The sequence below is a fragment of the Heteronotia binoei genome, chromosome 20, assembly GCF_032191835.1.
Source record: "Heteronotia binoei isolate CCM8104 ecotype False Entrance Well chromosome 20, APGP_CSIRO_Hbin_v1, whole genome shotgun sequence".
NCBI lineage: Eukaryota > Metazoa > Chordata > Lepidosauria > Squamata > Gekkonidae > Heteronotia > Heteronotia binoei.
The window spans coordinates 14,448,813-14,461,540 of record NC_083242.1 but is presented as its reverse complement, the minus strand read 5'-3'; the positions used below and the strand labels follow the sequence as shown (position 1 = coordinate 14,461,540).

General features: G+C 46.8%; 1 protein-coding gene across 1 annotated transcript in view; it reads left to right on the top strand.

The window, feature by feature from the left end:
• Positions 1-3,254: 3,254 nt before the first annotated feature.
• ABCA3 (ATP binding cassette subfamily A member 3) overlaps positions 3,255-12,728 on the top strand; it is a 161,453-nt gene continuing 151,979 nt past the window's right edge. The window contains 1 exon segment of the mRNA XM_060261029.1: positions 3,255-3,293. Coding sequence (XP_060117012.1) covers positions 3,255-3,293 — 39 coding nt within the window.

Here is a 12,728-nt window from a genome sequence, read left to right as displayed (position 1 = left end):
GTGGAGCAAAGAGAAGGAGGAAGAAGAAGAAAAGGAGGAGAGTTGGATTTATATCCTGCCCTTCACTTGGCATCTCAGAGCGATTTACAATCTCCTTTCCCTTCCTCTCCCCACAACAGACACCCTGTGAGGTAGGTGGGACTGAGAGAGTTCTGAGAGAGAACTGCTCTTGAGAGAACAGCTCTGAGAGAACTGAACTGACCCACCCACCACCTGGAGATTGGCAACCCTAAAAGTCCTTCCCTTCCCAAACCCCATCCTCTTAAGGCTCCACCACCACCCCAAATTCTCCAGGGATTCCCCAGCCTGGAGCTGGCAATCCTACTTGGCACAGGGGAATGAGTTTGCGGAACTAACACAACTCCATAGAAGGAGCCAAGACAAACATGGCCAAGGGGTGGATTTCCTTCCTTCATACTCCTAAATCTCAGCTAGTAGAGGATAGAATGCAAAAAGGGAGAATTACACTCCCCCCTCCAACCTGCACATTCCTTGTAGGGTTGCCAGGTCCTATTCAAGAAATATCTGGGGACTTTGGGGGTGGAGACAGGAGACTTTGGGGGTGGAGCCAGGAGCAAGGGTGTGACAAGCATAATTGAACTCCAAAGGGAGTTCTGGCCGTCACATTTAAAGAGACCGCATGCCTTTAAATTCCTTCCCTCCACTGGAAATAATGAAGGATAGGGGCACCTTCTTTGGGGGCTCATAGAATTGGACCCCCTGGTCCAATCCTTTTAAAACTTGGAGGGTGTTTTGAGGAGAGGCATTGAATGCTATGCTGCAAATTTGGTGCCTCTACCTCAAACAATAGTCCCCCTAGAGCCCTAGATACCTGCAGATCAATTCTCTGGGAATTGGTCTCCCTAGGGATTAATGGAGTTCCCAGCAGGCATTTCCCTCCCCCCCATCCCGCACTGCCACTTTCTGATGAACCTAAAGCGGGGGGAGGGCCTCACTGGGGATCCCCTGCCCTCACCCGGGGATTGGCAACCTTAATTCTTTTGAGTGTTTTAAACTGCGCTCCCTGCTTTTACAGATGACCCGCCTTTGAAAGCACGGGCCTGCAGCCATTGCCTTTTGGCAGCCAAAACCCAACTTGTCTTCCCTTAGCAGAGAGAATTCAGCAGGGTGTGTCTGAAGCCAGTTCTTCAAGCTGATCATCGACTCCCCCCTCCCCCCTTGCACAAAACCTTTCCCCTTCTCAAGGAGAGGAAACCTGCCTGGAACAGAGCGACCTGCACCGCCCCATGTGGATGAGAAATGTCTCCAGTGTGATTTGGCATTTCGGTCTTAACAGTGGAACTCATTTACATGCTGCAAGCGCAACGGTCTGTGGCGGACAGCAAGGAAACGGGTCTGAACAGAACTGAACGCTGTCTGGGGTGGGGGAGCAGGAACAAGAAGCAGTAAATCTGGAGGGCTGTTGGCTTGCCAAGGGCATCCCTAGGAAGAGTCCAGAAACACCAAAGGGCGAAGGCCTAGGTTGAGATCCAAAGGAACAGGTGAAGACTCTTTCAATGGACCTGCTGGAGACTTCCCGCTTTTGCAACCAATCAGGGATCAGGTCCCCTGGAGAAAATGGCTCCTTTGAAGGGTGGACTGTAGGACATTGGACCCTGCTGAGGCCCTTCCCCTCCCCAAACCCCGCCCTCTCCTGGATCCACTCCCAAAGTCTCCAGGTGTTTTCCAGCACAGATCTGGCAACACTACCCCGGTCAGCAGGGGTGGAATTCTAGCAGGAGCTCCTTTGCATATTAGGCCACACACCCCTGATGTAGCCAATCCTCCAAGAGCTTACAAAAAAGACCCTTGTAAGCTCTTGGAGAATTGGCTACATTAGGGGGTGTGGCCTAATATGAAAAAGAGCTCCTGCTAGAATTCCACCCCTGCTGGTCAGTATTTGGATGGGAGACCAACAAGGACGTTCAGGGTTGCTACGCAGAGGCAGGCAATGGGAAACCAACCACCTCTGAATGTCTCTTGCTTTGAAAACCCTACAGGGTCACTGTAAATTGACTGCAAACTGGTGCAACAAACAATAATAATAATAATAATAAACTTTTATTTGTACCCCGCCCTCCCCGCCGAAGCAGGCTTAAGGCGGCTAACAAGACATGGTATCCCATGGTTTACATAAAACAATTTTAAAATACAGTTGATACATACATTTAAAAACGGTTACATAAAAGTTAAAACTACAATAAATTAAGGCGCTATGTTCAGTGGATATATTTTGACTGCTAGGTATCGTTTTCAGGGCTCCTTATACGCTTGCATAAAGAGAGTGGTTTTGCAAGCCCTGCAGAACTGACTAAAGTCCCGCAGGGCTCGCACTTCCTCCGGTAATTGATTCCACCAGTGGGGGGCCATTACGGAGAAGGCCTGCTCTCTTGTTACTTTCAGTTTGGCCTCCTTTGGTCCAGGGATCCTTAAAAGGCCTTGGGAGCTAGATCTTAGTGCTCTCTGGGGAACATGTGGGGAGAGGCGGTCCCTAAGGTAGACAGGGCCTCGGCCAAAACAGTGCGATTAAGAGACTATCCGGTTCCAGAAGGCAAGGGAGTTGTCTCTCGTCCAATAATGCATATATTAAAATTTGGTGGAAAGAGAGCACAAAGGGCAAGATTAATTTGCATTAATGGGAAAATTAATCCTTGATGTGAGTTCAGCTTGCACTTTGTCTGACTCTTTGCGACCCCCTGGACAAAGTCACGCCAGGCCCTCCTGCCTTCCACCATCCTCCGAAGTCTGCTCAAATCCGTGTTTGTTCCATCAGTAACGCCGTCCAGCCATCTCCTCTTTTGCCGTCCCCTTCTTCTTTTGCCTTCTGTTGATTTTAGGTGACTAGGATGAAACAGACAGACTTTGTGTATGTCCTTAGACAACCTGGAATATTTTTTTTCTTTTCTGGATTTGGCAATGCTAGATAGCAAAACTGGGATCAACCAGTATGTTTCAGGTTGAGATCAGTGCTATCCTTTCAGATCTTTCTAGCAAATTTCAGCAGCTTGGATTTCAAACTCACTCTGATTCAGGGCTTTTTTTGAGCCGGAACACACAGGAACGCAGCTCTGGCTGGCTTGGTGTCAGGAGGTGTGGCCTAATATGCAAATGATTCCTGCCAGGCTTTTTCTACCAAAAAGCCTTGTGCAAAACAATGGTGATGTTAGGGGTCTGGCCTAATATGCAAAAGAGTTCCTGCTGGGCTTTTTCTTCAACAAAAGCCCTACTCTGATTAAACATCTGACATTAGCAACATGGGGCAGAAAGATCTCAGAGCGATGCTGAAGGAAAAGGTAGCCTGGCTACCATAGCCTGAACTTGGATAGAGCGGTTTTCAGGGTTTACCCAGATAATTTTAGAAGCAGGCCTCGTTTGGGTCAGGAGCTCACAGGAGCAGTGCTTCGAAATCTCTAAATTTCTTTCTTTCTTTCTTTCTTTCTTTCTTTCTTTCTTTCTTTCTTTCTTTCTTTCTTTCTTTCTTTCTTTCTTTCTTTCTTTCTTTCTTTCTTTCTTTCTTTCTTTCTCTCCCCCCCCCCCGAAATTCTTGCTTCCATTGTTCAAATCCCCTGTGAAGATTTGACAAACTTATCTAATATTTTGCTGCACAAAAAAGGGGGGAAATAACCAAAACATATAAAGCAGACAGATAGAAATCTTCATCATTGCCACTGTGGCCACATAGGAGAAAGTTATTTAAAAAGTATGATGGGAGTAAGGTTTGATTATGACAATTATAATCCAAGAAGCATTTTAAGGTAGATGCTGAGCTGATCTAATTTAGTACACCTTCCAGTGATGTCAGGGGTGTGTGGCATATGGAAATGAGTTGTGCTAATGAGCTCTGGCACCTCTTTTTTTACCCCTGTTTAGAAGTCCAAGTGAAATTGCTTTGTTTTTAGCATTCAATCCACCTGATAATTTTGCTGAACACATTCCAGGTTTCCCTGATATTCAAGGGATTTAAAATTTGGTTAACCTAGACATGTAGCTTCTTGAGGCTATTGTGTCAATTTGTACACAGTTTGGCACTGCATTTCTGAAACTTGCACCTGAGTGCTACCCTCTTCCCATGGCCCCTGCACAGACACATGGTTATAGAAAACACTCCAGTAAACCGAATATTGCGTAATGTGTAATGAGGTCCCTCAGTTAGTGACCTCCTGTGGCATTCAGTTCTGTTTCCGTCAGGCTATGCCTCGTGTTTAGGGTTACCAAGTCCGGCTCAAGAAATATCTGGGGACTTTGGGGGTGGAGCCAGGAGACTTTAGGGGTGCAGTCACGTTGTGACTAGCATGACTGAATTCCAAAGAGAGTTCTGGCCATCACATTTAAAGGGACTGTGTGCCTCTTAAACGCCTTCCCTCCATTTGGAAATAAGGAAGAGTAGGGGCACCTTCTTTGGGGGCTCATAGAATTTGACCTGCTGGTCCAATCTTTTTGAAACTTGGAGGATGTTTTGAGGAGAGACACCAGATGCTATGCTGAGAATGTGGGGGCTCTATCACAAAAAACAACCCCCCCAGAGATCCAGGGACTGGTTCTCCATTATACCCTATGGGGAACTAGTTGCCACAGAGAATAATGGAGTGCCCAGCAGACATCCCCTAACCCTGAAGGAAGGGGAGGGCCTCCAAACTGGGAGATCCCCTGCCCCCAAGTGGGGATTGGGAACCCTACAAGTTGTGCTTGTAGGGACTGCTCAAGATAGGAATATTTCTGAAATCAGCTTCTGATTTCAGGGTGTCTGTTCTGGGGGAGGAAGGTGAAGGAGATTGTGAGCCGCTCTGAGACTCTTCGGAGTGGAGGGCGGGATATAAATCCAGTATCTTCTTCTTCTTCTTGCCTCCTCCTCCATTTCCGATGCAGAGAGGTTTGTTATAGGAGACTCTCGCCCTAGTTTCGTTACAGAAAGGGTCCGGTTTCCTATGCGATGAAGCCTTGGGATCCCAGATGATAGGAGTCACTTTTCCTCAAGCCAGAACAAGACCAGCACACACACAAAAACATCGAGGTAACCTCCTTTTAAATCAGATCGGATCATGTTATGTGGTGTAGCTTATGTGAAGAACACATGCTTGTGCCATACGTTGCTATTAGGGCGAGCGGAGATGAATATTGCCGTGTCCTCTGTTTTCCAGTATGTTTTGATAGCAATTCATTTCAAATATTGTAGAAATACATTCCTATGAATGTTTTCAGTTTGGGGTCTCCCCTCTTTCCGCCTGTATCCTACAAGGGCATTTTCCCATGACAAATATTCTGAACTCCAATTTCTTTAGCCCCAACATAGGGCTACGGCTACGATGCTGTGCATTCGACACATCAGTGAGTTTGCTGCTTGGATGTGTTATTTGGTGCCAGGGTACCCAAATTCCTCTGCCATCTTTTCAAAAGATGCTTCTACAAGAGCCAGTTTGGCGTAATGGTTAAGAGTGGCGGACTCTAATCTGAAGAACCGGGTATGGATTCCTCACTCCTCCCCCAGGTGCAGCTGCTGGAGTGACCTTGGGTCAGTCACAAGGTCTCTCAGAGCTGTTCTCTCAAGAGCAATTCTCGAAAGAGCTCTCTCAGCTCCGCCCACCTCACAGGGTGTCTGTTGTGGGGAGAGGAAGGGAAGGAATACCACGACTGGAGGCAGAGGTGGGCTGTACGTATCAGGCCACTTTTCTGAACGTGCTCCATGACCCAGTAGGGGTCTCCAGAAGTTGCCATGACCTTCAGGTATGTGCACACACACAAAACACCCATGCCCACATTGAAGACAAGAACTTGGAAAAGTGGGATGTATAAATCTTCCATTGGTTGGGTATGAGGGGCTTTTGCACTGTTCTTTGATTCTCTCGTCTCTGCCGGAGGCAACTGGAGCAGATTCCCACTGAAGCAAAATAACCCCCCAGGAGGGGAAAATTCTGCAAAAATTCATGGCTGCCAATTAGCAAATGAAACCTAGCTATAGCTCAGGTAGCTGGCCATTTCCCAGCTTCAGTCCCACTGCCAATTTCAATGTTTATTGTACATTTTATCCTGCTCTTTACTGCATCCTCCCACTTCCTCATTCCATTTGCTGCATTGTTTAGGACACATCTGATACTTTTTTCTTTTTGCATTGTTTCTCTAACTTTCGCAGTCCTGGTCCTGTTGCATGATTTGTTGGGTGTCTTTGGCCAGTCTAATTTTTCATATCTTGCAATCTGCCTCAAATCTCTGTGGGGGGAAAAAAGATAAAGGTAGTCCCCTGTGCAAGCACCAGTCGTTTCTGATACTGGGGTGACATCGTATCACGTTTTCACAGCAGACTTTTTACGAGGTGGTTTGCCCTTGCCTTCCCCAGTCATCTACTCTTTACCCCCAGCAAGCTGGGTCCTCATTTTACCCACCTTGGAAGGATGGAAGGCTGAGTCAACCTTGAGCCAGCTACCTGAACTCAGCTTCCATCGGGATCAAACTCATGTCGTGAACAGAGCTTGGACTGCAATATTGCAGCCTTACCACTCTGCACCACGGAGCTCCTCTCAGTGAAAAAGGCAGCCTATAAACCACATTAAATGAACAAATAAACCCCAACCTAGAGGGACCAAGGGTCTCACTCAAAATGAGTCATGTTAACGTTGTGAGTAACCTTCGTGTTCTTTGCAAATGCACACACTGACTCTCCAGAGACCTGCAGTACACATAGCAAAAACAATACAATAAAATCCTTAAACACAGCAAAAGAATTCTCACCATAAAAACAAGCCGGGGTGGGGTCGGAGGGCTAAAAACAGCATTGAGCGACATTCAGCAGTTCAAGGGGAATCCATAACTTCAGGATAGAAGCAGGCCATAAAACCAGTCTCAAAAGATGGAACCCTCAACTGAAAGGGGAGGCAAAAAGAAATGTTTTGGCATGTGGGCCTGTCAGTGTTCGGCAGGCTTCCTTTTGAATTGGAATTGCATTTATTCCGGGATACATTTTTTAAAAATATGGCTTTGCAGGAAGAACGTAATAACTCCCAGGACCTCTTAAGTTAACGGTGGGCACCAAACCAGTTCCCATTCTCTTTGTCTCCCACCAACTGCTTCCCTTCCCTCCCTCCCTTCCTTCCTTCCTTCCTTCCTTCCTTCCTTCCTTCCTTCCTTCCTTCCTTCCTTCCTTTCCTATTCCAAAGAGCTAGAAGGGGCCTGAGAGGCCATCAAGCCCACCCTGCTGCTGACTGCAAGATACTCAAAGGCAGAACATCCACAACAGAGGGCTCTCCAGCCTCTGCTTGAGAAATCTCCACCAAGGAAGAGACTCCCGCCCAGGTGAAGGGTTCCTGTTTCGCTCTCACCATTAGGAAGTTCAGTGGAGTGGTTAAAAGCTGCAGATGCTAAACTGTTTGATTCCCCACTCCTTCCCCATGCAGCCAGCTGGCTGACCTTGGAGCATTCATGGTTCTCTCAGAACTGTTCTCTCAAGGGCAGTTCTCAAAAGAGCTCCTTGAGCCCCACTTACCTCACAGAGTGTCTGTTGTGGGGAGAAGAAGGGAAGGAAATTGTAAGCTGCTCTGAGAAGGGCCATGTGAAGAGTGGGGTATAAATCTAACCTCTTCCTCCTCCTCCTCTCTCTCTCTCTCTTTCTTTCTCTCTCTCTCACTTTCTTTCTCTTTCATTCTTTCTTTCTTTCTTTCTCTTTCTCTCTCTCTCTCTCCTTCCTTCCTTCTTTCAAGTTAAGACTAGCCCTGGCCTTTGGAGCAGAGGAGAACGAGCCTTTGCCCAAGATGGCAATCCTGTCCCCTCCAGACAGTCTTATCTTCTCAGGCCAAACACAGCCGTCACAAGACAGGTTTTCTAGACCTTCGACCATCTCCTCTGAACTTGTTGCCCTTTGACAACATCTGGCATCCCTATCCACTTTCTTCTGAAGAGTGCTATTCTAAAGAGAGTTATTGAGAACCAGTTTGGTGTAGCGGTCAAGTGCACAGACTCTCATCTGGGAGAACTGGGTTTGATTCCCCACTCCTCCGTTTGCAGCTGCTGGAATGGCCTTGGTTCAGCCATAGCTTTTGTAGGAGTTGTCCTTGAAAGGGCAACTTCTGGGAAAGCTCTCTTAGCCCCACTCACCTCACAAGGTGTCTGTTGTGTGGGAGGAAGGTAATGGAGATTGTGAGCTGTTCTAAGACTCTGCGATTCTGAGGGAAAAGTGGGATATAAATCTAATTTCTTATTATTATTCCAGCCTAAAACCAATGGAATGAATGGGCTTAAACTGGAGTAACTCTCTTTTGGATTGCACTGCCAGTCACTCAAGTGCATTTCATTTATTTATTATTTTATGTTCTTTTCCCACCCATTCCCTGCAAGCAGAGCTCAGGGCAGTGTACAACTGCACATTAAAACAACATATTGTAAGAATTTACAATAAAATTCAAATAATTCAATTAAACAGGTGGCAGTCCAAAAATGTCTGTGAATGCTGCTGCCTTGTGGGCGGTGGGTGGGAGTGGGGAGTGAGTTAGAGCAGGGGTCCTCAACCCCCGGTCCATGGGGCAGTACTGGTTTGTGGCCTGTTAGCAACCGGGCCGTGAGTTGTATAATTATTTCATTATATATTACAATGTAGTAGTAGTAATAATAATAAGACATTGGATTTATACCCCGCCCTTCTCTCTGAATCAGAGACTCAGAGCAGCTTACAATCTCCTATATCTTCTCCCCCAACAACAGACACCCTGTGAGGTGGGTGGGGGAGCGGAATCAGAGACTCAGAGCGGCTCACAGTCTTCTATATCTTCTCCCCCCACAACAGACACCCTGCCAGGTGGGTGGGGCTGAGAGGGCTCTCACAGCAGCTGCCCTTTCAAGGACAACTCCTGCAAGAGCTCTGGCTGACCCAAGGCCATTCCAGCAGGTGCAAATGGAGGAGTGGGGAATCAAACCCGGTGCTCCCAGATAAGAGTTAACCACTACACTTAACCACTACACCAAAGAGTACAATAAAATTTAGAGGTTTAAAGCTTTCAAGGACAACTCCTGTGAGAGCTATGGCTGACCCAAGGCCATTCCAGCAGCTGCAAGTGGAAGAGTGGGGAATCAAACCTGGTTCCCCCAGACAAGAGTCCACACATTTAACCACCATACTAAAATAAAGTGCACAATCGTATCATCCCGAAACCATCTCCCCCCCGCCCTCCGGTCCATGGAAGAACTGCCACAAAACTGGTCCCTGGTGCCAGAAAGGTTGGGAACCGCTGAGTTAGAGCATTGCTGCCCTCAGCCTGGTGGAATATCTCAGCCTTACAGGCCCTGCAGAACTGTAGGAAGTCCTGCAGAGTAAGATGTTACTCAGCATAAAGTTCCACCAGGTTGGTCCAGGATGCTAAAGCAGGGATGCTTTGAACTCATTTGTTATAAGGGGCGGATCTGACATAAAAGAGACCTTGTTGGGCCAGGCCGTGTCGGGTGACATGTGTATCTATTTAAGATTAGGTAGCAGAGACATAAACTTTATAAAGGACACAAACACAATAAAAGATTTTTTTAAAAACACCTAAAAATAAAACATGCTTAAAACATTCGCACACGTTGGTCTTAAAGGTGCTTCATTTGTATCTCTCCCATGGAATCCAGAAAATGGGGCAAAGGAAGCTCTAGACTCTAGAGGGTCTAGAGGGCTCTTTCCTTCCTTCAGGAGGAAGAGGAGCCTCAATAGAAGGAAGAGAGGCTTGGCTCAGTAGCTCTGCTGTGTGATTGAGAGAACCTGGCAAAGCAAGCTCTGCCTCTCCCCCTTCCTCCCCAAGGGGGGAGCCTCAGCCAATGAAGAAAACAGAGGCAAGCCTTGCAAAGCAAGCTGTTATGCAGAAGGAAGCAAGAGAGAGAGAGAAGGAAGCAGATGACAGCCAGTTGCTCGGAGGCCTGATAGCCCTTCAAGAGCCTGATTCAGCTCCTGGGCTGGACGTTTGACACCCCTGCACTAAATGCTTCCACCCATTCCTTTCCTTCTGTCTGCCCTCTTGCTTTCATGGCACCGTCGGATCTCTCACACTAAAAGTCCCAATTGAGTAATATTTTTCTTTCCTTCTTGCCATTATAGGCTAAGAGGCATTTGATAGGAGGCAAGCATTGTTTGGGTAAAGCTGCAGTACTGCAGTCAGAGCTCTCTGCTCACGACCTGAGTTCATTCCCGACAGAAACAGGTTCAGGTAGCCGGCTCAAGGTTGACTCAGCCTTCCATCCTTCCGAGGTCTGTCAAATGAGTCCCCAGCTTGCTGGGGGGAAAGTGTAGATGACTGGGGAAGGCAAGGGCAAACCACCCCGTAAAAAAGTCTGCTGTGAAAATGTTGTGAAAGCAACGTCACCCCAGAGTTGGAAATGAGTGGTGCTTGCACAGGGGACTACCTTTTTTTTAATTGTTTGGGTGGAGGTCATCCAAGAGAGAATAGCCGACTTCTTCAAGGATGAAATCTCACCGCATCCAGAGAGGAGACGTTGCTTCTCTCATTTGTTGAAAACAGTGACATTATGAGCTTAGTTTATAGCTGTGTACGGAGCAAATCAAATATAAGCCAAGCAGGATAAAGTCCATCTCAGTCTACTTTGGTAGTGTGGAGTTTGAGTACGGTAGTACCTTGACTGGCAAACAAGATATTTGGGGCATGAAGGTTTTGAGAATCAAACCTCCCTTTCTTCAGATAGCTAACAAAAGGAGCTTCGATCCTTGACCTATTTGAAGAGGAGGACATTGGAGTCATCCCCTGTCCTCCACTCAGTCTCAGAGCAGCTTATAACTCCCTTCCCTTCTTCTCCCTGTGAGGTCGGTGGGGCTGAAAGAGCTCTTTTGAGAACTGCTCTTGAGAGAATAGCTCTGTGACAAATGGGACTGACCCAAGATCAGCTAGCTGCATATGGAGGAGTGGGGAATCAAATCCGGTTCTCCAGATTAGAGTCTGCTGCTCTTAACTGGTGTACCTCAAATGCAGAGGCTGTTCTGTCATGTGGCCAAGTGAGGTGGCCATTTCCAAGGCGACTGGTTTGCATGGGGAGGTCTTTAACGTTGCCATGGCATTTCGAGTCCAAAAAACCAGTACTTCTGCGTACCTGCAGGCTGTGTGGTGCCAATCCTGAACACACATTTGATGGTGAACTCTCATTGAACCGAAGGGCCCTTAACGTTTGAGTAGAATTAGGCAATAAGGCGACGCTTAGTGTTCACAAGCCGTCAGGAAATAAGTGGCTGGCCTACATTCCATGCCCCCTTCTCTAGCAGATGCCAGAAAAGCAAAAAGTAAGAACAGCTCCTTCCTTTTCAGCCATTTTAAAATTTTGCAAAAATGTGTACACGGTGAATAGGTAGCTTTTGCAAGTTCCTCCCAGTGCTCCTCCCTGCCCCCACCCCACCCCCCCCCCCCCCCGATCTCCAATAAACTCTGGAACAGGGGTGGCCAAACTCGCTTAACATAAGAGCCACATAGAATAAACGTCAGATGTTTGAGAGTTAGAAGGAAGGAAGGAATGGAGGGAGGGAGAGGAGGAAAGAAAGCAACTTTAACTTCAAAAGCATTCTCCAAGCGGCTGGCTGGCTGGCTGGCTGGGCGAAGTGATTTAAAGAGACAAATGCCTTCTCCAAGCTAGCTAATGGAGTGGTGGAGGCTTCAAGAGCCACACAATATGTGTGAAAGAGCCACATGTGGCTCCCAAGTCACAGTTTGGCCACCCCTACTCTGGAAGAATAGGATTTTCCCCACTCCAGGCCCTTCTCAGGTATCAGGATTTTTTTTTGGGGGGGAGGGGTTGGCACCAATGCTCCCTCTAAGTTGTGGAGTCTTGTGAGCAAAAATTCTAGTTCATGAGCTACTGGCATTAAAGTTGTGAGCTACTGTATAGATTAGCTTGCTCTGGGGCCATTTTTCCTGAGCTGAGACAAAAATGTGTGAGCTGGAGGCTAAAAAAGTGTGAGTTAGCTCACATTAACTCAGCATAGAGGGAACACTGATTGGCACCCATCCTCTAGCCCCATTTCCACAGCAAGGAAATTCCATTTTACCTGCGTGAGTAGGAGCATTTGCCCTCTGCCCTCATTCATGTGGGTTTATTGTTTAACCAAGAAGATACAACCTCATAAAATATCAAATGGGTAAACAGAAGAGAAGGCTGGGTCCAAACACATATGTTTACAGCATGTACCCAGCAAACCAAGAATGTCTCACCTGAGCAGCCCGTAGTGGACTTTTTGAAACAAAACTTTAAAAACATTTCCTTATTTAAAGATACACAGATAAGGAGTACATATGCAATACATCATAAAATGTGCGGTGTAGTGGTTAGAGGGCTAGACTAGGATTTGGAGACCCAGGTTCAAATCCTTGTGCTGCCACAGAAGCTTGCTGAGTAACCTTAAGCCAATCACACAGCCAAGCCTACCTCACAGGGTTGTTGTGGTGATAACATGGAGAAGCAGGGAATGATGTAAGCTGCTCTGGGCCTTCTTGGGGAGAAAAGTGAGATATAAAATTCTGTATGTCTATTATCTATCTGTCTGTCTGTGTCTGTCTGTTATCTATCTATCTATCTATCTATCTATCATCTATCTATCTATCTATCTATCTATCTATCTATCTATCTATCTATCTATCTATCTATCTATCTATCTGTCTGTCTGTCTGTCATCAGTCTGTCTATCTATCTTCTATCTATCAGTCATCTATTTATCTATCTGTCATCTATCTATCATCTGGCTGTCTGTCTACCTATCATCTGTAAGTCATATGTCT